Source organism: Manis javanica, chromosome 3 (assembly GCF_040802235.1).
Source record: "Manis javanica isolate MJ-LG chromosome 3, MJ_LKY, whole genome shotgun sequence".
In the NCBI taxonomy this organism is placed as follows: domain Eukaryota; kingdom Metazoa; phylum Chordata; class Mammalia; order Pholidota; family Manidae; genus Manis; species Manis javanica.
The window spans coordinates 74,007,939-74,032,961 of NC_133158.1; the positions used below are offsets into that span (position 1 = coordinate 74,007,939).

The 25,023-nt window shown below is 37.7% G+C and overlaps 1 protein-coding gene across 5 annotated transcripts in view; it reads right to left on the reverse strand.

The window, feature by feature from the left end:
• The window catches only part of ALCAM (activated leukocyte cell adhesion molecule), a 207,132-nt gene that overhangs the window by 36,193 nt on the left and 145,916 nt on the right, over positions 1-25,023 (reverse strand). For all 5 annotated transcript variants that reach the window (XM_073231710.1, XM_036998695.2, XM_036998694.2 and 2 more), the window contains exons 3-8: positions 24,005-24,224; positions 8,590-8,654; positions 7,782-7,869; positions 7,146-7,328; positions 2,281-2,408; positions 1,514-1,646 (exon numbers count right to left, since the gene is read on the reverse strand). In XM_073231710.1, the coding sequence (XP_073087811.1) occupies positions 1,514-1,646; positions 2,281-2,408; positions 7,146-7,328; positions 7,782-7,869; positions 8,590-8,654; positions 24,005-24,224 (817 nt within the window). The remainder of the gene's footprint in view (positions 1-1,513; positions 1,647-2,280; positions 2,409-7,145; positions 7,329-7,781; positions 7,870-8,589; positions 8,655-24,004; positions 24,225-25,023) is intronic.

Below are 25,023 nucleotides of genomic sequence, written 5' to 3' on the forward strand. Positions count from 1 at the left end.
CCCTCTGCTTGATCTACAAATACAAATACAGGGACTTTCTTTTTAGCATCCTTAGTAGCTAGTATCTCTTAAACATAAGTTCATCATACCATATATAAGCACTAGATTATTGGTTATTTTCCAAGGATTTCATGGACAATGACACCAAGAGATTTTCCACAGGGAATTTTTTGTGCTTGCTATATCCCTCCACCTTAGTATTTTTTTTTTTTTAATCGAACAGGCTGTATAAATGGTCCCATAACTGGCTGATCCTTACAGAAAAAGTGGCATTGCTGTTATCCTGAAAGGTCACTGCTTTCTTTCTAATTAGCTCTTGATGGCAGACACACTCAGATCTGGGCAACATGAATATGAAGTGAACAGAAATGGCCTGGCTGTGAACATTTCCTGAGTCCATTGTTTTAATAGGGCTCCCCACAGTGTGCTCCCAACATCAGACACTCAAAAGCAACCATTTGGTTACTCCATCCCCCATGCACCTCCTTGTATCTCCATCAAAATTTTAGCTTCTATCCCACATCTTTTCCAGGAATGAAAAATTTAGAACCATTTCTTCAAAACAATTTCTAGAGCCTCTATTTTGAAAGAAAGAAAGTCCTCATACTCAATGGAATTATAGTGGATCAGGTCTGGAGAAACCTTTTATAACAGAGCATATCTTGAGGTGCTGTTGGGTACAAAGGCCTTAATAGAAACCTTGGCCTACTCCTCCAGGCAAGACTGACATTTGCCCAATGCCCTCTGTGAATTCCAGTGTCACGGGGTAACAGTTCAGATTGGTTTCTTGTTTCAATGATTCATCAGGTACATCAATAACACTGACTGTCAGGAATTAAAAAATAAAGCATTAAAGTAAAGTGTCTCTTCTTTATGTATCTTTTTCTATCACACTGGAGTACCTAGAACTTTTGGAGTATCTGGAGATCAAAAGCAGGTTAAAAGATAACACATAGGTATGTTCAGGGTGATTCTGAAGAGATTCTGTTCAGAAATCTTCTAGCTTTTTACATAGAGGTCAATAAATGGCTTTTACTGGTCTTGACCTCTGCTTCCAAAAGCTGAGTCTGCAGTGACTTTGTGTTGCTTGGGTTTAGATGTTAACATTATTCTTAATAATAATGATAAAGAAAAAAATGTTTCATCTATACTTTTCTGGGCCAAATGCAAACCTTGTGAACTTGAAGAATATCTGAATATTTTCTTAAAATATCAAATGAGCTATTTCTTTAACATTCATGTGAATATTTTGTTCACACCACAAACTAAGGACATTTAGAAAGAAAATGTTAGTTTACTACTGCTAAAAGATAAAGCTATTAGATTCATTCAATATTTCCATATTTTAGGGCAAATCTGGACCAAAGTTGAGTTTGCTGTGGTGCACTTCAGTAAGTCTACTGAAACTACATTATTTAAGAAAAATACAGCTGTAATTTATTTGAAAAGGTAGCCAGGTAGACTATTAGAGGCTGTTAAAGAGAAGCTGATAATGGAGAATAAGGTGACTTACAGTGAACTGTGATGGCTGTTGAAGCAATCATGCTTTTTGTGTCTATCAGGGAGCATTTGTAGTCTCCTGTTGCATTGCGCCTCACATCTGTCAGTGTGTAAGCATTTGAGCTTCTTATTCCTTCGGGCTGTCCCTTTTGATAGAGTCAAAATATCAGATGATTACACTTCGTAACTACAATGAGAACAGTTGCATATTTTTATGAAAATAGTATCTTCTCAGATAATAAAAAAAGGGAATGTGCTTCTCCGATTGGACAAATGAGAGTAGAGTTTGTATAATCTGATGTCTGGAAAGATAATATTGATTGTGTGGTTCAAAGAAAACTGAGGAGCTAATTTAAATTGTATTGATGACATCTGCTGTATTGACAGGATGACTTGTGTTTGACTGTTGAGGCAAATTTTTAAAACTTTTCTAATACTTTGTTTTTATATTTATGCCTTGCCTAATTCAACAAAAAAGACTGGAGGCAGCTCAAAAGAAAAAATGCCTTATATCCAAATAAAAAGGAGAGAAAGGAATAAAGAAAGAAAGGAAGGAAGGCAGGGAAGGAGAGAGGGAAGGGAAGAGGGAGGAGAAAAGAGAGGGGAAAGAGATTTTATAAAGAGAGACACAAAAATAATTATTGAACTAAGAATAGAAAAAAAACAGATGAACTAGTATACATTGCCAAAAAAAGATAATCACCTGATATTATCGCTAAGACTAAGGCACAAATTTGGATCTGTCATGTCTAACTCAAGGAATGATTCTTCAGGACTTACTGGTAAGTAAAACAAAAATTCCTCAGGAGGAGGGTTGCCATTTCCCAAGCATTTAAGAGTGATGTTGTCCCCTTCTTTGATGGCATTTTTTGGTGGGAGCACTTGTATTGTCACCTGCTCTGTAGGATCTGCAAGTCATAGAAAAAGTTAACCATTTTCATCAAGTACCAAATTACTCTGTACATACAATGTAAACGACTAAATTATACATAATTTTGTCAAGAAGATAGTAATTACTTAAATGTATCTTTTTATAGAAGGACTGAAGTTAATAGCTACCTGCTATACTAAGTACTAATCTCAGTTAGAGCAAACTACAATGAGACCCTGTTACATAAAAATCAATTTCTTCTTAGCAAAATATCTTTAACTGAAGTAGGACACTGTATGATTTCATTATAAGGACATTTAATTATATCATATAAATTGTACATATATATGATGCATTAATCATATATGGATCAACCAGCAAAGTAGCTTAAGCTATTCGGCACCCCTGAACTCATATTATGTAATAATACCTTATATTAAATAAACAGAGGCATGAGCTAAACAGCACCTGCAAGATTTTTGGCATGCAGGAAAGGAGATCGGCTTTCAAAAAGATAAATCCCATGAACTGAGGGACACCCTTAAAACAATCAACAGGACTGTAAATGTATTGTAATTCTGTTCTGTTCATTGGAGCCAAGTGCAACTTTCATTCCATTTTGGTTATTTTTGTCCATTTTGACCATTCTTGATCATAGCCTGAAGTAGAGCAAGTGGATATCTTTAGTGGAAGCTACTGCTCAACAATGAATGCTTAACAAATTAAAGGCTGGATATATTAGACCACATTTAGCAAAGGGGTACTAAAAGGAGATGTTTTGACAGTTATAAAGGATCCACTTTCTAATGTATCCACTTGTTATACAACTGGATAACACTGAACAATGAATCCCAAAATCATATGATGCTAAGGTTTATTTCAGAACATTTTCCGTAAGGCTTAATAACTATTGAGGCATGTTATTCAATGATATTTCCAAACTGGTAGTACCAAAATTGATCTGTGAAGACTTTTTTTCTTACTAACTAATAAAGCAAAACAAGTAAGTGCTAGATTTGGAGGTTTTTTCCATCTCTTATAGTCATTTGTTTACCTTTCTATGATTAAACTACAGAAAACAACTTAGAAGGGTTGTTATAGATTGTTTCTTTGTCTCTTCTTCATGCTTGGGCATCTCTGAATATTTGCCCAGAATGTTCTGAAGCTAAATAGTGATTGGTTCTTTTTAGTTGTTCTGAATGTGCCTGAGGTAGATCCCTGACCAGCATTCCCAATAAAGTTGGAAAGCAAATAAAGTTTGTTCTTGGTCCCCTACTAACCTTCATTTCTAGGCCTCCCTCACTTTCACATGACCCTTCTCTGATTACTTTTGGCCTGCGGTGCATCACTGTGACAACATTTGATCAAAGCTGATACCAGAACAGTGAACAATTATAATTTGTCTCACTTTCTTCTTTATTTCAAAACTTCCTTCTCTGTGTCTCCTTGTCAATAGGCTCTGCTCTGTGTTAGATAGTTGAAGAATTAAACTGAAATCAGCTGTTAATATAACACATCTGAGTTTTAACTGTAACTTTCTGGATGTCTGCTAACATGCCTCAAACAAAATTAATGATCTCATGCTCTCCTCTTGCCCCTGACTTTGAATCTTACTCTATTAATAAATCATCACTCTGCCAGTTACCCTGACTTTCTCCTTTCCCTCTCTTATCCACTCCAGCACCACAAGTCTTAATTATGAATACTTAATGCATTTTGTACCTGATTCTCCCCTTCTATTCCCATGAACACTTCTGCAGTCCAGGCTCTAATTGACCTACCTCTGAAACACTGCCAGTCTCTGTTCAGTCTCTCATCCTGACTCTTCCTCCTTTCTACTCCTTCACATGAATTCCTCTAAACCAGTTTCCTGAAGTAGTGCTTTGAACATTACAATGATATTCAAAATCTTCACACATTGTCAATAAGTAATGATTGAAATAAAATTTCTTAATCTGATATCCATAATTGACTTTATGTCAGGTGAGAATTTTACATCTCACTACTCTCTATATATACCCCTACATAATAACCAAAAGAGTCTACTCAAATTTTCTTCCTCCCATCTCTCCAAGTGTTCTTCTGTACAATCATGTACTCATTTGTTTTAGTTAATATTTATTTTGTGTAGGCACTAAATGCTGGAGTTACATAGCTGGAAACAGCCTTTTGTGAACTTTCAGTCTATTTATGATGACATCAAACTTAACAATTAAGGCTATAACAACATAAAACTGCAATATGATATAAGCACAATGATCACTGGTAGCTTATAGATGCAGAAGACTGGGAAGCATCCAGTAAAAATTGGCTGAATGTTGAAGAATAAGTGGTTTGCTAGATAATAAAGGTAAAGTAGTGAGTGCACATGGACAAGCATGAAAGTAGTGTTCTACAGAAGGAATCTGGAAAATACAACAGACTCTAGAAGGTAGAGTAAAGTGATAAAGATTGAGACATAGTGCAGGACCATAGCTACAAGAGATTCAAGGCATGTTAAGATCAGTAATGTGAAGATTAATCTGAGAGATCTGGAGAGTTGTTAAAGAATTTTAATCACAGCACTAACATGGTCACATTTATGTTTTAGGAAATATTCCTGGCAGCAGCTTGGAGGGCAGTTTGCAGTGAACAGACAGGAATACTATTTGGGAATTCACCACGGAAATACAGACAATAAAGAATGATGACATAATCTTAGTGTCAGGAGGCAGAATCAGATAAACACAAAGATTAAAGAGCTAGATTCTATACAGCTGCATTACTGACTGAATAGGGTAAGGAAAGAGTGGGCTAGTGCATCTTTCTCAAGCTTTCTCAGGATGAATTCAATAATTTTCCTTTTCCTGAATGTACTCTTCTGTCATTTCCACTTAGCTCTCTCCTCTGCTCTGAAGTTTTGGTTCTCTAGGTGTGCTCCTCAGATTAGCAGCATCAGCATCATCAGGAAATTTGTTATAAATTCAAGGTGGGCCCCTCCACACACCACCCAGATGAGAAGCTTTAGCACAGGTCCAGCAATGTGTGTTCTAAGCCCTGCAGATAATTCTGATGCACACTCAAGTTTGAGATCCCTGTCCTTGGGAACCTGAGCTTGTAGGACTGTTCACTTAGCTCCTGTGTCACTTACTACTCACAACATTGCATTGACAATTTCTGACGTAGGTCTTATTTCTGTACTGGAGAAGGAAACTCCTTGAATGTCAGGACTATGACTTAAACACTTCTGTGTCTTCACCGGGAAGGCCAACATGGCATTCACTGTGCCTTCTCAAAAGCTGTGCCACTCAACCAGCCACAGTAAAATCATTTCCTTCTTATTCATCTGAACACTTTTCTGCCCACCCAACTCCTCATGCCTGACATCCACATACATTCCTGTTCTTTCTTAAGCCAATTTTTCAATCCTTATTACTCATACTGATGTTCTTTTCTATCTTGTTCTCCTGCACTTATGCCAAGATAGTTTATTTCCAATTGAATATTTTGAAGAGAAAGAATTCTGCCTTCACTTACAGAAATAAAAGCTTGACTTCAGATAAGCTATACACAATGAAATCCTCTAAATCCTCACCTTTAAATCAAGTTGAGACTTATTTACAAAGTTTAAGTCAAAACAACATTTTATTGTTAGAGCAAGTGGAATTTCAGTTTTGTTCCTCCATAAGATTCATGTTTTAAATGACAAAAATAGGATGTAGATGAACAAAAACCTTCCAAAGGCTCAACTGGCATTTCTGCCCTTTTTTCCAAAATATAGAAGTACTAGGTTATTTTACACATGATATTATTACAAGAATTTTTTATTCATTTAAAAAATTCTCTCTTGCATTTTTCCCAAAAATCTATGTCTAGCTCTATATTATACAGTAATAATCATATAATAACAATGGCAATCGTACTTAATAATGACCATTTAATGTGCGATGTAGTGTGCTATTTTAGATTTGTGAGTTCACTTAATCTCCAAAACAACACTATGAGTTAAATATCATAGTTTTCCCATTTCAAGATAAGAAAACTGGGATATAATGTAGTTAAGCTACTCTTCTAGAAACACACAGTAATTGCTAGCCCTGGAACTAGATGGCCAGCATGTTTGCTCCAAATCATTAGATTATCTTGGCGGCTGTCTACGGGAAAGAGGATAGCATTTGAGAAAAGAATTCTAACCCAGTCTCTGTGGTTAATTTAGAGAAAATCTCTCGGCCTCATTTTGCTGCTAAGTAAAATAATGGAGTTAAATCAGATGATCAAGAAGCTTCCTTTTTAGTCTAATATTCTGTGTTTAAAATCTATGAAATAAAGTCAACTAAAACATCTTGGGATACAACATCCTTTTTAAACTTATGTAACTGATCTCATTATTAAAATCAATTTTTTCATTAAAATGGAAACTGCCTATCATTGGAAACCAGACTAATCAATCATAAGCCTCTTATTTATCTGTCATTCATTCAGAAAATCATCAGATGGCATTTTGAATTCCTACAATATCCAGAGATATGTGTTTGGGCTGAGGACTACCAGAACGGATCAGAGTAAGTTAGAGATCTTAACTCTAAAGAACATAGCATCTAGCAGAATACAGAAGAAACATTCTTAACTAGAGAGTGAAATATTTTATAAGGTGGAAAAGCATTTATTCTTTCCATCTTTGAAGCACTTCGGGAGGAAGAGATTATTTGGGTAATGAAGAATCAGGGTAGGGTGTTGGATTGAGAATTTGGATTGGGACTTTAAAATTTACAAAATTATATATTGAGTTACTTACAGTAAATATCAAAGACTGCTTGTTCAGAATTAATTGTTTTCTGGCCAGATGGTCCATAATATGTCACAGAGCAGGTGAATGGCATTTGTATGTCAGCCTTGGTTGACTTGTACTCCAGGGATGAAGTCATAGTATAGAGCTGAGTTACTGGGTCCATTTGCTTTTTAAAAATTATGACCACCGCTGAAGAAAATAAGAGCATTAATGATAGGATCTTTCATCAGAAAATGACAATCCTTAATTAAATGTTGTAACACCAGAAGCAGTTTTGTTTTTCTTACTGTACTTAACAGGAGGGAAAATTGACATATACTTAGGTAGGATGTCTTTTCAAAACCATGAATCAGAAGCATAGATAGAAATAGAATCCTGGAATTCTATCTCCCACTCACTTTAATTAACTTCTAGAACTTGCCATATACAGAAATAATTTTTCTCTGCTCTCAATTCTTCTGCACAAGGGCTAAAAAGGCATTTTAAAAATCACTTCATAATTTAATGGATACTTAAAGTAACAAAGCTTAGGGTCATAGCTCAAAAGAGGGTAACACATGTAGATGCAGGATAGTCTAAGGAATCCCTAGAGAAGAGAAAGTCAAATGTGTCGTTTGAAGTCACCACCCACTTCATACACACCTCCTTCAAAGGGCTGCAGCACTTTTCCATTCCTGTACCAAGTGATGTTGCCATCTGGATAACTGTCTTTTGAAATGCAGTCGCCCAACTGCAAAATAAAGAGGAAATATTACTACCTTGGTTTCATTGGTGGTTGTCAATATGAAAATAGGATTATTGGTCAGCTGATGTGCCCAAATACATAAGCCTAGTTTTGTCCCCCCTTAAAAACAACCTCCCTTCATACCTCTGCTAATGTGATTGTTCAGATCTGATCTTCTCACACCTTTACTTCAACTTTCAGTAATTGAACTTGTCAGTATAGTCCAAACTCCCTACATGGGATATGGCTTGTCATAATCTAGCCTCTCTTTACCTCTCCAGATTTATCATTTCACTGGATTCTCTAGCCCACTGTCTTAGCATCCAAAATTCCAGCAGTGCAAATAACTTGATGTGCCCCCCAAAATGTCATTCTCCTTCACAGCATATTTCATATTGTTGGAAAGCTTTCTCTAATTGTTATATGAATGAAATCTACTCACCCTTAATAACTCCATAAAACATTTAGCCCATTCAAGTAAGAAGACTTGTGCTTTTTGTTTGTTTCTTAGTTTTGTTTTTGTTTTTAAATCTCATCTCTTTCTCCTCTCTCCAGAATAACCACAACTTCTGTGTCCCTACTCTATCATGCAGACTCTCTGATTGGCCCCCTGTGACACTGTCCAGTCCACGAGAGCAGTCTACTTATTTGTCATAGCATCTGAGTCCAGAAGAGGGCATTTAACACTAGGCTAAGTAAAGACAATTAATCAAAAAAAGTTCTTACCTTTGTTAACTGCTCTGTTTCCAGAAATGGTGCTTTGCTTACAATTTCAGGTTTGGATGGTTGCTCTAAAGTTAAGGAGAAAAAGCTTTTAAGTACACATGGAAGAACAAAAGAACTTTTGTGATCTGGATTATAGAAAAATAATTCACTTATTTAAAGCAGAAAAACAAGCCACAGAATAAAGAATATAGCTGCCATATAATCTGTAATTATGAAATCTGATTAGCCCACCCTCTCCACATATTGGCTTTATTATATTAAATATTATTTTTAAAACTTATTACTCCTTGGAATAAAATATTCATGTTTTCTGGATGTTTAAGCAACATCCAGGAAATATGGATTTGATAGTGAAACAGAGGTTACTGTATCTGCAATTGATTACCACGTGCCCTTTCTACTTATTATTAACTGCCAGCTCTGTAGGTGAAAACCTGAATCCACATGAATCCTAATCACAGAGGCACTTATTTAAAGTGCATATTTCTGAGACCTGCTTATTAGACTACTAAATCTGAATCTCCAGGGAAAATCCTATAAAACCTATAAATGTTTTAAACAAGTTTCCTAGGTGATTCTTGGGTAGGATGAAGTTTAAGAATCACTGCTCTAAAATCATGAGAAATACCAAGTAGTTGAGGGCTGCAGAAACCCAGGTTTCCTATGTATCTCAAACGTTAGTTATCTGTCATTAATGGATTTTTATGAATATTTTATTCTAATTTTTCTTTTTAATTAGCTCTACTGAAAATTTAACTCTACAGAAAATGGATATTGCCTCTTTGTTATTGATTTTTGTGAGTTTCATGGAGCAGACATTCTATTTTCAAATAAACACACAAATAAAAACAACCAGCTATTCTTTCTTTCATAGTCTTATGGTTTACCATCCACAATATTTTTAATTTTTATTGCCAAACTAGACTAAATTGGCTTTTGTATAATTATTTCTCAGTTTGGAGTTCAATTGTCAGACATGTTACCTGCCCAGATCATTATAGGAAATAAAGTGAAGACAAAAGTCTTTGGAGCAGTAAAGTGGATATCACCAAGACTGTATGCAAAAAAATGTAAACTTCCTCAGGTTAATATTGAGAGCTAATCTCGCCTCTGTGATTGCTTTTATTAGAAATTAGAATAATGAATAATAATAGTAAATCTGCCTATGTGTCGAACTCATCCACTTTAATTATAAGAAGACCTATTTACTACTAATTCTAGGAATATAATTCTCCAATACAATTTTCACAAAAGTGATTATCTATTTTCAAATACACAGACTGGAAACAAAATATAAGAAAGAAAAATAGAAAAAAGAAATATAGAAGAATGGCAAGACATACAGAATTACATTAACACAAAGAAGTGACTCCTGCCTGCCTGTTCATTAGGAATGTGACCAAAGAATTGCAAAAATTTGATAAAAAACTCAAAATAAATAGTAATTTTTGGGAAGCATATGGTAATATAATGTCATTAATGTTCATAATTACAACATACTAAAACATTAAATTCTCTTTGGGATTCGTTTTTTTTTTTTTTTTTTTTTTTTTTTTTGAGAGGGCATCTCTCATATTTATTGATCAAATGGTTGTTAACAACAATAAAATTCAGTATAGGGGGGTCAATGCTCAATGTACAATCATTAATCCATCTCAAGCCTAATTCTCGTCAGTCTCCAATCTTCTGAAGCATAACGAACAAGTTCTTACATGGTGAACGAATTCTTACAGAGTGAATAAATTCTTACATGGTGAACAGTACAAGGGCAGTCATCACAGAAACTTTCGGTTTTGATCATGCAATATGACCTATAAACCATCAGGTCAAATATGAATATTCATTTGATTTTTGTACTTGATTTATATGTTGATCCCACATTTCTCCTATTATTATTATTATTTTTATTTTTAATAAAATGCTGAAGTGGTAGGTAGATGCAAGATAAAGGTAGAAAACATAGTTTAGTGCTGTAAGAAGGCAAATGTAGATGATCAGATGATCAGGTGTGTGCCTATGGACTAAGTATTAATCCAGGCTAGACAAGGGCAGCAAGACATCCACGGATGCAGAAGATTTCTCTCAAAGCAGGGGGGGTGAGGTTCTGAGCCTCACCTCTGTTGATCCCCAAATTCTCACCTGATGGCCCCCCTGCGACTGTGCCTGTCTTAGGTTGTTCCTCCCTTGAGGAATCTTACCCGTCTCTGGCTAACCAGTCATCTTCCGGGGCCATACAGGGAAATGTAAAGTTGGTAAGTGAGAGAGAAGCCATATTGTTTGCAAAGGTTAGCTTTTTACTTCTTTGCAGATTTATGCCCTGTGGCTTCTATGCCCAGCACTTGTCTCGAGGTATCTTTACCACCTGGAGGAATTATGATACTCGGTAAATTCGATATGAGGCACGAATTCTATTTAAAGTTTGTAATTAGGAAGGAAGAAGAAAAGCTATAGATGTAGCATATGAAGGAAACTTGGGAGGATTGATTATTTCTTTGACATATCTTCTTGTATAGTACCTTCTTGTATAGTATGTATAGGTTTTAAACTACTAACTAATTTGCACACACATATTGACATAATAGGAATACGGTGACATAAACAAAGCAAATCTATAATTACCAGCCATCTCCAGTGAAGCCAAGAAAACCATTTAGGCACCCTAGGCATTTGTGAAAATTTATCTATGATATGATGGATATTTTCCAACTGTACTTGAACCATCAGACAAATTAAAGCAGCCCATTTCTGGGATCTGTTCACATCCCATATGTTCTTTTAACCATAGATAGTCTATAGTCATGAGATTTTGGGGTGCTACAACTTGCACCCCTCCCAACTCCTGGTTGAGTTCCAACAGTACAGATCCAGTCAAATTCGTTGTCTCACTGTATGCACATGCCAGCCTAGACATCTCCCTCCTCCTTCTTATGGCAAGTCCAGGAGACGGTGGGCTGGATGCAGCCACAACCGCAGCATCGTCCGGATCCCTGTGGAGGCTTTTTGATGATCATCCCCCGGCACGAGTCCTCCAGAGAGTGCTGATGCCGGAAGCTCCTCCTCATATCGTATCTTAGTTCATTTTCTGGGTATCCAAGCTAGGCCTTGATCTTCTGCCTAGAAACAAACAGACCCTTTGCCCACACTTTGACATGCCCTCTATACCACTGTGCAGAACTCATTGGAGGTCAGCACACAGTAACTGCTTTTTTTTTTTTTTTTTTAATTAAGAGAAAGGAATATTATCAGAAAAGAGTACCTCCATAGCTGATCATCTGACACCCTTTAAGTGATCAACATTAAGGATATTTAAAGCATGCGTTGATCTTTGATTTACCAATAGTTTTATCCTGTTAAGGAGTAATCCCCCTTTTCTTTCTTTCTTTCTTTTTTTTTTTTTTTAAATTTTTAATCTACACTTACCTGAAGAATACTATGTTTACTATGCTCTCCCCTATATCAGGTCCCCCCTAACAACCACATTACGGTTACTGTCCATCAGCTTAGCAAAATGTTGTAGAGTCACTACTTGTCCTCTCTGTGTTGTGCAGCCCACCCTCCCCTTTCTCCCTCCCCCCCATGCATGCTAATCTTAATACCCCCCTTCTTCTTCCCCCCCCTTATCCCTCCCTGCCCACCCATCCTCCCCAGTTCCTTTCCCTTTGGTACCTGTTAGTCCATTTTTGGGTTCTGTAATTCTGCTGCTGTTTTGTTCCTTCAGTTTTTCCTTTGTTCCTATACTCCTCAGATGAGTGAAATCATTTGGTATTTCTCTTTCTCCGCTTGGCTTATTTCACTGAGCATAATACTCTCCAGCTCCATCCATGTTGCTGCAAATGGTTGGATTTTTCCACTTCTTATGGCTGAGTAGTATTCCATTGTGTATATGTACCACATCTTCTTTATCCATTCATCTACAGATGGACATTTAGGTTGCTTCCAATTCTTGGCTATTGTAAATAGTGCTGCGATAAACATAGGAGTGCATCTGTCTTTCTCAAACTTGATTGCTGCGTTCTTAGGGTAAATTCCTAGGAGTGGAATTCCTGGGTCAAATGGTAGGTCTGTTTTGAGCATTTTGATGCACCTCCATACTGCTTTCCACAATGGTTGAACTAATTTACATTCCCACCAGCAGTGTAGGAGGGTTCCCCTTTCTCCACAGCCTCGCCAACATTTGTTGTTGTTTGTCTTTTGGATGGCAGCTATCCTTACTGGTGTGAGGTGATACCTCATTGTAGTTTTAATTTGCATTTCTCTGATAATTAGCGATGTGGAGCATCTTTTCATGTGTCTCTTGGCCATCTGTATTTCTTTTTTGGAGAACTTTCTGTTCAGTTCCTCTGCCCATTTTTTAATTGGGTTATTTGTTTTTTGTTTGTTGAGGCGTGTGAGCTCTTTATATATTCTGGACGTCAAGCCTTTATCAGATCTGTCATTTTCAAATATATTCTCCCATACTGTAGGGTTCCTTTTTGTTCTATTGATGGTGTCTTTCGCTGTACAGAAGCTTTTCAGCTTAATGTAGTCCCACTTGCTCATTTTTGCTGTTGTTTTCCTTGCCCGGGGAGATATGTTCAAGAAGAGATCACTCATGTTTATGTCTAAGAGGTTTTTGCCTATGTTTTTTTCCAAGAGTTTAATGGTTTCGTGACTTACATTCAGGTCTTTGATCCATTTTGAGTTTACCTTTGTATATGGGGTTAGACAATGGTCCAGTTTCATTCTCCTACATGTAGCTGTCCAGTTTTGCCAGCACCATCTGTTGAAGAGACTGTCATTTTGCCATTGTATGTCCATGGCTCCTTTATCAAATATTAATTGACCATATATGTTTGGGTTAATTTCTGGGGTCTCTAATCTGTTCCACTGGTCTGTGGCTCTGTTCTTGTGCCAGTACCAAATTGTCTTGATTACTATGGCTTTGTAGTAGAGCTTGAAGTTGGGGAGTGAGATCCCCCCTACTTTATTCTTCTTTTTCAGGATTGCTTTGGCTATTCGGGGTCTTTGGTGTTTCCATATGAATTTTTGAATTATTTGTTCCAATTCATTGAAGAATGTTGCTGGTAATTTGAGAGGGATTGCATCAAATTTGTATATTGCTTTCGGCAGGATGGCCATTTTGACGATATTAATTCTTCCTAGCCATGAGCATGGGATGAGTTTCCATTTATTAGTGTCCCCTTTAATTTCTCTTAAGAGTGACTTGTAGTTTTCAGAGTATAAGTCTTTCACTTCCTTGGTTAGGTTTATTCCTAGGTATTTTATTCTTTTTGATGCAATGGTGAATGGAATTGTTTTCCTGATTTCTCTTTCTATTGATTCGTTGTTAGTGTATAGGAAAGCTACAGATTTCTGTGTGTTGATTTTGTATCCTGCAACTTTGCTGTATTCCGATATCAGTTCTAGTAGTTTTGGAGTGGAGTCTTTAGGGTTTTTTATGTAAAGTATCATATCATCTGCAAATAGTGACAGTTTAACTTCTTCTTTACCAATCTGGATTCCTTGTATTTCTTTGTTTTGTCTGATTGCCGTGGCTAGGACCTCCAGTACTATGTTAAATAACAGTGGGGAGAGTGGGCATCCCTGTCTGGTTCCCGATCTCAGTGGAAATGCTTTCAGCTTCTCGCTGTTTAGTATAATGCTGGCTGTGGGTTTATCATATATGGCCTTTATTATGTTGAGGTACTTGCCCTCTATTCCCATTTTGCTGAGAGTTTTTATCATGAATGGATGTTGAATTTTGTCAAATGCTTTTTCAGCATCTATGGAGATGATCATGTGGTTTTTGTCTTTCTTTTTGTTGATGTGGTGGATGATGTTGATGGATTTTCGAATGTTGTACCATCCTTGCATCCCTGGGATGAACCCCACTTGGTCATGGTGTATGATCCTTTTGATATACTGTTGAATTCTGTTTGCTAATATTTTATTGAGTATTTTTGCATCTACGTTCATCAGGGATATTGGTCTGTAATTTTCTTTTTTGGTGGGGTCTTTGCCTGGTTTTGGTATTAGGGTGATGTTGGCTTCATAGAATGAGTTTGGGAGTATTCCCTCTTCTTCTATTTTGTGGAACACTTTAAGGAGAATGGGTATTATGTCTTCTCTGTGTGTCTGATAAAATTCCGAGGTAAATCCGTCCGGCCCCGGGGTTTTGTTCTTGGGTAGTTTTTTGATTACTGTTTCAATTTCTTTGCTTGTAATTGGTTTGTTTAACTTTTGTGTTTCTTCCTTGGTCAGTCTTGGGAGGTTGTATTTTTCTAGGAAGTTGTCCATTTCTTCTAGGTTTTCCAGCTTGTTGGCATATAGGTTTTCATAGTAGTCTTTAATAATTCTTTGTATTTCTGTGGAGTCTGTCGTGATTTTTCCATTCTCATTTCTGATTATGTTGATTTGTGTTGACTCTCTTTTTCTCTTAATAAGTTGGGCTAGAGGCTTATCTATTTTGTTTATTTTCTCAAAGAACCAGCTCTTGGTTTCGTTGATTTTTGCTATTGTTTTATTCTTCTCAATTTTGTTTATTTCTTCTCTGATCTTTATTATGTCCCTCCTTCTGCTGACTTTAGGCCTCATTTGTTCTTCTTTTTCCAGTTTTAATAATTGTGATGTTAGACTATTCATTTGGGATTGTTCTTCCTTCTTCAAGTGTGCCTGGATTGCTATATACTTTCCTCTTAAGACTGCTTTCGCTGCATCCCACAGAAGTTGGGGCTTAGTGTTGTTGTTGTCATTTGTTTCTATATATTCCTTGATCTCTATTTTGATTTGTTCATTGATCCATTGATTATTTAGTAGCATGTTGTTAAGCCTCCATGTGTTTGTGAGCCTTTTTGTTTTCTTTGTAGAATTTATTTCTACTTTCATACCTTTGTGGTCTGAAAAATTGGTTGGTAGAATTTCAATATTGTGGAATTTACTGAGGCTCTTTTTGTGAGCTAGTATGTGGTCTATTCTGGAGAATGTTCCATGTGCACTTGAGAAGAATGTATATCCTGTTGCTTTTGGATGTAAAGTTCTATAGATGTCTATTAGGTCCATCTGTTCTAGTGTGTTGTTCAGTGCCTGTGTGTCTTTACTTATTTTCTGCCCGGTGGATCTATCCTTTGGGGTGAGTGGTGTGTTGAAGTCTCCTACAATGAATGCATTGCAGTCTATTTCCCTCTTTAGTTCTGTTAGTATTTGCTTCACATATGTTGGTGCTCCTGTATTGGGTGCATATATATTTAGAATGGTTATATCCTCTTGTTGGACTAAGCCCTTTATCATTATGTAGTGGCCTTCTTTATCTCTTGTTACTTTCTTTGTTTTGAAGTCTATTTTGTCTGATATTAGTACTGCAACCCCTGCTTTCTTCTCACTGTTGTTTGCCTGAAATATGTTTTTCCATCCCTTGACTTTTAGTCTATGCTTATCTTTGGGTTTAAGGTGAGTTTCTTGTAAGCAGCATATAGATGGGTCTTGCTTTTTTATCCATTCTATTACTCTATGTCTTTTGATTGGTGCATTAAGTCCATTTACATTTAGGGTGACTATTGAAAGATATGTACTTATTGCCATTGCAGGCTTTAGATTTGTGGTTACCAAAGGTTCAAGGTTAGCTTCTTTAGTATCTTACTGCCTAACTTAGCTCGCTTATTGAGCTGTTATATACACTGTCTGGAGAGTCTTTTCTTCTCTCCCTTCTTATTCCTCCTCCTCCCTTCTTCATATGTTGTGTGTTTTGTTCTGTGCTCTTTTTAGGGGTGCTCCCATCTAGAGCAGTCCCTGTAGGATGCCCTGTAGAGGTGGTTTGTGGGAAGCAAATTCCCTCAGCTTTTGCTTATCTGGGAATTGTTTGATCCCACCATCATATTTAAATGATAGTCGTGCTGGATACAGTATCCTTGGTTCAAGGCCCTTCTGTTTCATTGCATTAAGTATATCATGCCATTCTCTTCTGGCCTGTAGGGTTTCTGTTGAGAAGTCTGATGTTAGCCTGATTGGTTTTCCTTTATAGGTGACCTTTTTCTCTCTAGCTGCCTTTAAAACTCTTTCCTTGTCCTTGATCCTTGCCATTTTAATTATTATGTGTCTTGGTGTTGTCCTCCTTGGATCCTTTCTGTTGGGGGTTCTGTATAATTCCATGGTCTGTTCGATTATTTCCTCCCCCAGTTTGGGGAAGTTTTCAGCAATTATTTCTTCAAAGACACTTTCTATCCCTTTTCCTCTTTCTTCCTCTTCTGGTATCCCTATAATACGAATGTTTTTCCTTTTGTATTGGTCACATATTTCTCTTAGTGTTGTTTCATTCCTGGAGATCCTTTTATCTCTCTCTATGTCAGCTTCTATACGTTCCTGTTCTCTGGCTTCTATTCCTTCAATGGCCTCTTGCATCTTATCCATTCTGCTTATAAATCCTTCCAGGGATTGTTTCACTTCTGTGATCTCTTTCCTGACATCTGTGATCTCCTTCCGGACTTCATCCCACTGCTCTTGCATTTTTCTCTGCATCTCATCCCACTGCTCTTGCATTTTTCTCTGCATCTCATCCCATTGCTCTTGCATTTTTTTCTGCATCTCTGTCAGCATGTTCATGATTTTTATTTGGAATTCTTTTTCAGGAGGACTAGTTAGGTCTGTCTCCTTCTCAGGTGTTGTCTCTGTGATCTTTGTCTGCCTGTAGTTTTGCCTTTTCATGGTGATAGAGATAGTCTGCAGAGCTGGTACAAGTGACCGCTGGAAGAGCTTCCCTTCTTGTTGGTTTGTAGCCTTTTCCTGGGAGAATAGCGACCTCTAGTGGCTTGTGCTGGGCAGCTGTGCGCAGACAGGGCTTCTGCTTCCTGCCCAGTTGCTTTGGGGTTTATCTCCACTGTTGCTGTGGGCTTGGCCTGGCTGGGGCTGTTCCTCCAAAATGGTGGAGCCCCGTTAGAGGGGGAGCAGCCAGGAGACTATTTATCTCCGTAAGGGGCCTCTGTGCTCCCTGCTGCCCAGGGGGTTAGAGTGCCCAGAGATCCCCAGATTCCCTGCTTCTGGTCTAAGTGACCTGTCCTGCCCCTTTAAGATTTCCAAAAAGCACTCTCCAAACCAAAACAACAACAGCAACAATGAGAGAGGGAACAGAAAGGAAAAAAAAAAGAAAAAACACGCGATTTTTTTTTTTTTTTCCTCAGGTGCCGGTCCCAGGCACCCGCGCACTGGTCCTGCTGCCCTGTCTCCCTAGCACCAGGGTCCCTGTCCTTTCAAGGCTTCCAAAAAGCACCCACCCACCGGTCCCGCAGGGAAGGAATGCTCAATATTCTTGGTCCTCAGGCACTGGTCCCACGCACCCGCTCACCAGTCCCGCCGCCCTGCCTCCCTAGCACCGGGGTCCCTGTCCCTTCAAGGCTTCCAAAAAGCACTTGGCAAAAAGAGAGAAAAAAAAAAGGGGAAAAACACGCGATTTCTTCCGTCCTCAGGTGCTGGTCTCAGGCACCCACCCACCGGTCCCACAGGGAAAAATGCGGGATATTCTTTGTCCTCAGGTGCCGGTCCCAGGCACCCGCTCACCAGTCCCGCCGCCCTGCCTCCCTAGCTCCGGGGTCCCTGTCCCTTTTAGGCTTCCAAAAAGCACTCGCAGAAAAGAGAAAAAAAAAAGGGGAAAAACGCGCGATTTCCTCTGTCCTCAAGTGCCGGTCTCAGGCACCCGCCCACCGGTCCCGCAGGGAAAAACGGGGGATATTCTTTGTCCTCAGGTGCCGGTCCCAGCCACCCGCTCACCAGTCCTGCCACCGTGCCTCCCTAGCACTGGGGTCCCCGTCCCTTCCAGGCTTCCAAAAAGCGCTTGCCAAAAAGAGAAAAAAAAAAAAAAGGGGAAAAACGCGCGACCTCCTCCGTCCTCAGGCACCGGTCTCAGGCACCCGCCCCCAGGTCTCGCAGGGAGAAACGCGGGATATTCTTTGTCCTCCGGCGCCGTTCCCAGGCACCTCCTCACCGGTCCCGCCACCCTGCCTCCCCAGCAACGGGGGCCCGTCCCTCTAAGGCTTCCAAAAAGCGCTCGCCAAAAAAAAAAACTGCTCCGGTTTCTCTCCACCCGCCGGGAGCCGGGGGGAGGGGCGCTCGGGTCCCGCCGGGCTGGGGCTTGTATCTTACCCCCTTCACAAGGCGCTGGGTTCTTGCAGGTGTGGATGTGGTCTGGATGTTGTCCTGTGTCCTGTGGTCTCTATTTTAGGAAGATTTTTCTTTGTTATATTTTCATAGCTCTATGTGTTTTTGGGAGGAGATTTCCACTGCTCTACTCACGCCGCCATCTTGGCTCCCGCCCTGGGATTCGTTTTTAAGGCAAATGTCTAATAAATTTGAGAAAGGACTGCATCCAAAAAATTTAAGCAAATTGAAAATTCTGGGTGCTTAAATAAGCTAGAGTTCTCTGGGAACTAAAATCAGCTATTTATACCTCTCTGAAAGCTCAAAAGAGGTGAGATATTAAATTATGCAGCCAATCAAGAGTCAGAACTAACAAGAAGAAAAGAACAAATGGTTTGTTGTTTCTCCTTAAGTAGAATATATTCTTGCTATTTGGAGAGATTTGAAAAATCCTTTGAAAAACCTGAGGCTTTTAATACAAAATGTGGTTGGGTAGTTTAGCAAAATTGCGCTACTTTCTAGTTCACCAAAATCATATACCAAAATAGTTGTGTACCTCTTATGTACAATATATCCTTGTACTTTGCTTTGTAAACCCTGTGGTGTTTTATCCATGAACATCAAATCATAAACACTTGATGCATTAAGACTGATGGTCCTTTACCCATGGCTATGTGTACTTTGCTTCCATAAATATTTTTTTTTTATATCTCATTGTGGTTTTAATTTGCATTTCTGTGCTGATTAATGATGACCATCTCCCCATTTGATAACAAGTGTCTATTGATATACTGTGCCCACTTTTAGTTGGATTATTCAAATGATTATTATTGACTTGTAAGAATTGTAAGGACTATGTATTGAGAACATTTTCTCTTCTTGAGTTTGTCTTTTTTTTGAGAGGGCATCTCTCATATTTATTGATCAAATGGTTATTAACAACAATAAAATTCTGTATAGGGGACTCAATGCACAATCATTAATCAACCCCAAGCCTAATTCTCAGCAGTCTCCAATCTTCTGAAGCATAACGAACACGTTCTTACATGGTGAACAAATTCTTACATAGTGAATAAGTTCTTACATGGTGAACAGTGCAAGGGCAGTCATCACAGAAACTTTCCGTTTTGATCACGCATTATGAACTATAAACAATCAGGTCAAATATGAATATTCGTTTGATTTTTATACTTGATTTATATGTGAATCCAACATTTCTCCCTTATTATAATAACTATTATTATTTTCAATAAAATGCTGAAGTGGTAGGTAGATGCAAGATAAACTTCCATAAATATTTTATAAAATTTATTCTTATTTCAAGTGAATGAAACTGTAGCAACCCCAGGGAAGCCTATTGAAAGGATGCTTGAAGTTATTCATCTTTCTATTTGGAAGATAGAGTCACAGTGAGTACTGTGGAAGTAATGATAATACCTATTGCGTTCTTGGAGTTATGTTCTTGGAGTTATTTTCTCCTAAAAGTTTTGTTTCAAACTCTCTATATTAACTACATTTTTTGTATGTAATTTTTCCTTATATTAGCTTGTAACAATCGATGAGTATTAGTTGGAGGACCATAAAAGAGGGCACATACTATTTTAGCAAAATTGCATATTGATTAGGAAGTGTTTAAAAAAGACTTTACATGAGTTATGTCTTAATAGGATTCAAGAATTCAAGACCGAATAGAGAATTGAAAGGGAAAGTCATGCTATAAATTTATTTGCTTTATTAAAATACTTTGTCAGGGGTCTCACAGCCAGGTGAGGATGGAGTGATGAGTGCAAAATTGCTCTGTATCACTCATAAATACTAGTGTTATTATCAAAATCCACACACAGGACAGCTCAGTTTGCTATGGGAGGAGAGCAGGAAAAGCAGTTGGACTGGTTACACTGACTTGAGAGCTTTCCTCAGTACTTTGTCAGCAATTACCTCTCATAAATCCTCATATACTTTAAGAAAAGCATTGTGAGCCTGGAATCATAGTTTATTTTCCTCCAGAGATGGGAAAGGCCTTTTTTCATATTTAAAGAATTAAAGTGAAACATACAGTGTAGGTCTCATTCGTGAATAGGTTATTTTCTGCTTCCTTCATTAAAAAAAAATTACTTCCAGGTTGATTACTTTCCTGGGGAGGATGGAAGGAGGGATGCCCAGTTCTGATAAGAACAGTATCCAAGCGAAAGCTCTAAAATGATTGCATGATGCCCACCAGCACAGCCTACCACCAAGGGAAGAGCTGGCCCGGCTGTGCACAAGACCGTGTCATGGGGACAGTCTTTCTTTTAACAACACCAGCGCAGAAGAGAGTTTATAGATTAACCTGGATTGTGGTTTTCAAATGCTTTATTAGAGCTGGAGCCCTTCTCCCTCCTTTTTTTGTCCTGAACAAATTACCGTGAAACCACTTTAAGATATTGAGTAGGTAGAATTCCAGGTAATCTAGCAGAAGACACTCCTCACCCTCATCAGCTTCTTCATCAGCCCCTCAAGAGGATTCTAGAAACACAGTGGAACAATTGCCATCTAATGCAATGCACTCATTTTTCTGATGGGGAGGGAATCATAGGCCCAGACTGATGAAGTGACTTGCCCAAGGTCAGAAATTAGCAGCAGATCTAAGAAAGCCAAGTCTCCTAAGGACCATTTCAGTGATTTTTCCATTACACCACCGGCAGCCGTATGGCAATCTGGGTACCCACTTAACCTCTAAGACTTTCGCACAATCACTGGAATGAATCTTTGGGAATTTTAAGGATTTTGAACGGTTTTATTAACTTCAAATGTGCATTAAATACAAACACAATTTGATTCCGATGACATTCAACTTCAAAAAACAAAACAAAAAGCTGCATTAGTGGTGATAAAGCACGTGACTGATTTGGATCTGCTCTGCTCTATGGGCATGATTTCTTGCATTTGAGGAATAGCTTCAAACTAAAACAATCCTACATCAGAGGTAATAAAGTCATCAGTCATGGCATCCAGTTTGAATAAAAACAGTTTGACTTTGCCCGTCAAGACAGCCCTCTGTAGCCAGCTGATCTGGGATGAGCTCAAGTTAACCACCCTTGATTCTGTGGTACACAGGGCATGTTGCTAAGGGATGAGACAGAAAGAAACAGAGGACTGATTGATGAGCCTAGTAACTCTAAAGTGACTGTAATATATACATGCATGGCATGAAAGCCTGCCTGTCACAGCTGCTGTTTGCTTCACCAAATGTGACCCAAAGTAAATTCATTATTTTTAAAAAAGCAAAGCCCTATATGCTCTTGCAAACACTTTCTTTATCATGATCTGTGCTGTTCATTTAATTGGACTTGGAGGGTCCCACGGTTTCAGTATAAAACACCATTTTCCAGAGTGTGTAACTTGTCTATTTAAATTCTCCCTGGCCTAGAGCCTGGAATGCAAATTCTGTTTCTGAGAATCACTTTGTTGTCAAAAACATTCAAAAGAGAAGGGGGCAGGGGGCTGCTGGCGGTATGTGGGGTGTGAGTTTGTTTTCACTATCATAGAAATACTCTGTATTCTAAAACAGCTTACAAATTTTATTGATTTAGACCAAGTAAATTTTTTTTAGATTACTGTATGGCAATTTTTTAAAAAGTGTATTCTGAAAACTGTCACAAATGATTCTTCTGAATGGAAGAAACTGGATTTTCTCTACTTCCTTGTAAACTCTTGATATTTGGTAATTCTAACATAGTGAAAAAGATGCCTGATAATGACCCGCAATACACATAACCTTCAGAGTGTTGTGACTTTATCTCTGTACCTACTGGGGTATTTTTGTTCTATACTTATATTTATGGCTTCATGGCCTAATTAAAATAATTTTGTTGTTCTCTTTAGGAAAAGTGTCCCTAGCAGGGTACCATCCATTTTCCTATTAACATCAAAGTGAAATAAAAGAAAGAGAAAAAAAATAGATGAAACATTGGCAAATGCAAGATGCAGATTATTTGAAGCGTTTAATGGAATCGGGCATGACCAACAAACAGTTGGCATTTGGTTTGATACATAAAATGATTGAAAAGGATGGATAGTTTCTGGAAAATGCCTTAAGAAAAGCTGAAAAGTAATCAACTGAAACATGTAATATGCTTTTCCAAGGTTCTTCTGGAGAACAAAGGTTTCCTTCTATGGTATGAGTACTCTTTGAATCTGTGTCATGAGCTCATAGGAGCTTTGAAATCCACATAAATAATAAAGGGACAGTTCCTAATTAGTTGCCTAGACTATTACACGAGAAATAGGAAAAATTCATGGTTACTTGCGGTAGTAGCAAGGCTTTCTGGGTTTTCTTCTTCCCTGTTTATTTGAATAATTTCTAGGTACTGTCAAGTTATCAGAAAGTAGAGCAAAAATATTAAAAAGTTGAGACCTTCCACCGAAATTAAAAAAGACTGGTGTTGTGAAAAACTTTTGAGACCCATTTTTCTCCCTCTAATTTCTAAAATATTATGATGTTATAGAGGTGAAACTCTTTATTCAAATATTAAAAGATAAAATGCTTTAATTAGAACTTCTCAAATCATTCATTTGTATAGCTATTTGCACAGAACATTAACTGTGTATTATCATAATGCAAAGTAACTTCACCATAATGACTGCAGTAACGACCCCAAGTTTCTTCTACTGACCCTACCCTACTCTTCCCCCTTGGTGTAGTCCGCATACACATTCAGGGTGTGGAGAACGTCTCTATTTTAGGGCAATTTTCTAAACTAACTGGACACTGAAGAAATAAATCAACAAGCATTAAAAGTCAGGATGTGTGTGTAGTATACATAAATACACACATACATCAGAAGTGTATATCTCTGAGTCATAAGATAGTTTGAATTTGTCTGTATTTTATTGTTTTTATATATCAAAATGTCAGTGTTATACAGCTCAATCTAACACATATATATGTACACATGATATGCATGATGTATGTATGTATGCATATATATACACATGTCATATGTACACAGATCATTTATTTGTACATGTCAGTGAAAGTTACAGATTATGTGCCAGTTTCCACTTAGCAGTACTTCATATATCAAAGGAAATTTTACCCAACAAAACAAGAGAGAATAAACTTTAAGTTGCTCACTGCAAAACTCCTATTTGAATTTCAGCTTTTTTGTTTTCCTTGCTGACAGCATGCATGAGCAGAATGAAGATCGCAAGAAGTCCTCTTACATAGATGCCTGTTGTGGAGACACTACAGAGAGTTGAGTCTTCTTCCTAAAGAACATGTTCTAGTACCAGACATTAATCCCACTTAGCATGTATACGTCAGACTACTTACTGAACACCTTGACTACTGTAGGTGCTTCAAACACGTTGTCCTCCGTGACTAGCATGCACACAAATCTCTTTTCATCACCGATCCTTGCATTACTGATAGACAATGTGTAGTTTTCTGAGAGGCTCAATCTGTCTTTGTATTCTGGTACATCATCGTACTGCACACTTTTTTTTGTAGAGGACCTGAAGGCAATAAATACTGGGGAGCCATCGGGCTTTTCCTAAAATTAAAATAACAACACATTTTAAAAACAAGCATATTCAGTTGTTCCAGGATTACATCCAGAAAAATAAAATTTCCATGACCATATTCTTCTACCAATATTTATAGTTCTGTTCAAGAAGAATAATTTTGAATATGAGCTTCACATAAATCTTTGTACAGAAAATTACTCTTCATAAGAGAAGAAGCTATAAATTCTTCTACAAGTATTAGTTTAAATATGTGAAAATGAAAGGACACAGCTCTAGGAATCTGAGCTTCTCTTACATCTGGAAGGCAGAAATAGTGACTGTTTTAAAACTGACAAGAGTTGGCCTTATGTCTAATCTAAAAGAAAAAATCAGATGAAAAGAAGCATATAAATGTACAAATGATACTCAATAATCACCACAGCAAGTATACACTTGAGCTGCAAACACTCGTTTAGAAATCCTGGGCAATTATCTTTTCCATATTCATTACTTTAACCCACATACTTTAAATGTCCACACCTTTCAGTTTCAGCCAAAACTGACACAGCTGACCTTTGCACATAACAAAGTTTAATGAGTCTTCATGGAGGAACAATATTTGCCCTTGTGAAACAATCATGTCCATTAAGCAGTAGAATCCGATTAATCACCAAAATCTGCAGTTTTGCTGAGTCATATGGCTTAGCTCAAAGGACTTTCATATAAAAACTTACCATAAAAATAAAATAAAATCTGGCATATACAATTATGCCAATAGCGCTGAGACATATAATTCATTTCTTTCTCTGTTCCCACAATCATTCTCTTACCTAATAAGCTATTTAA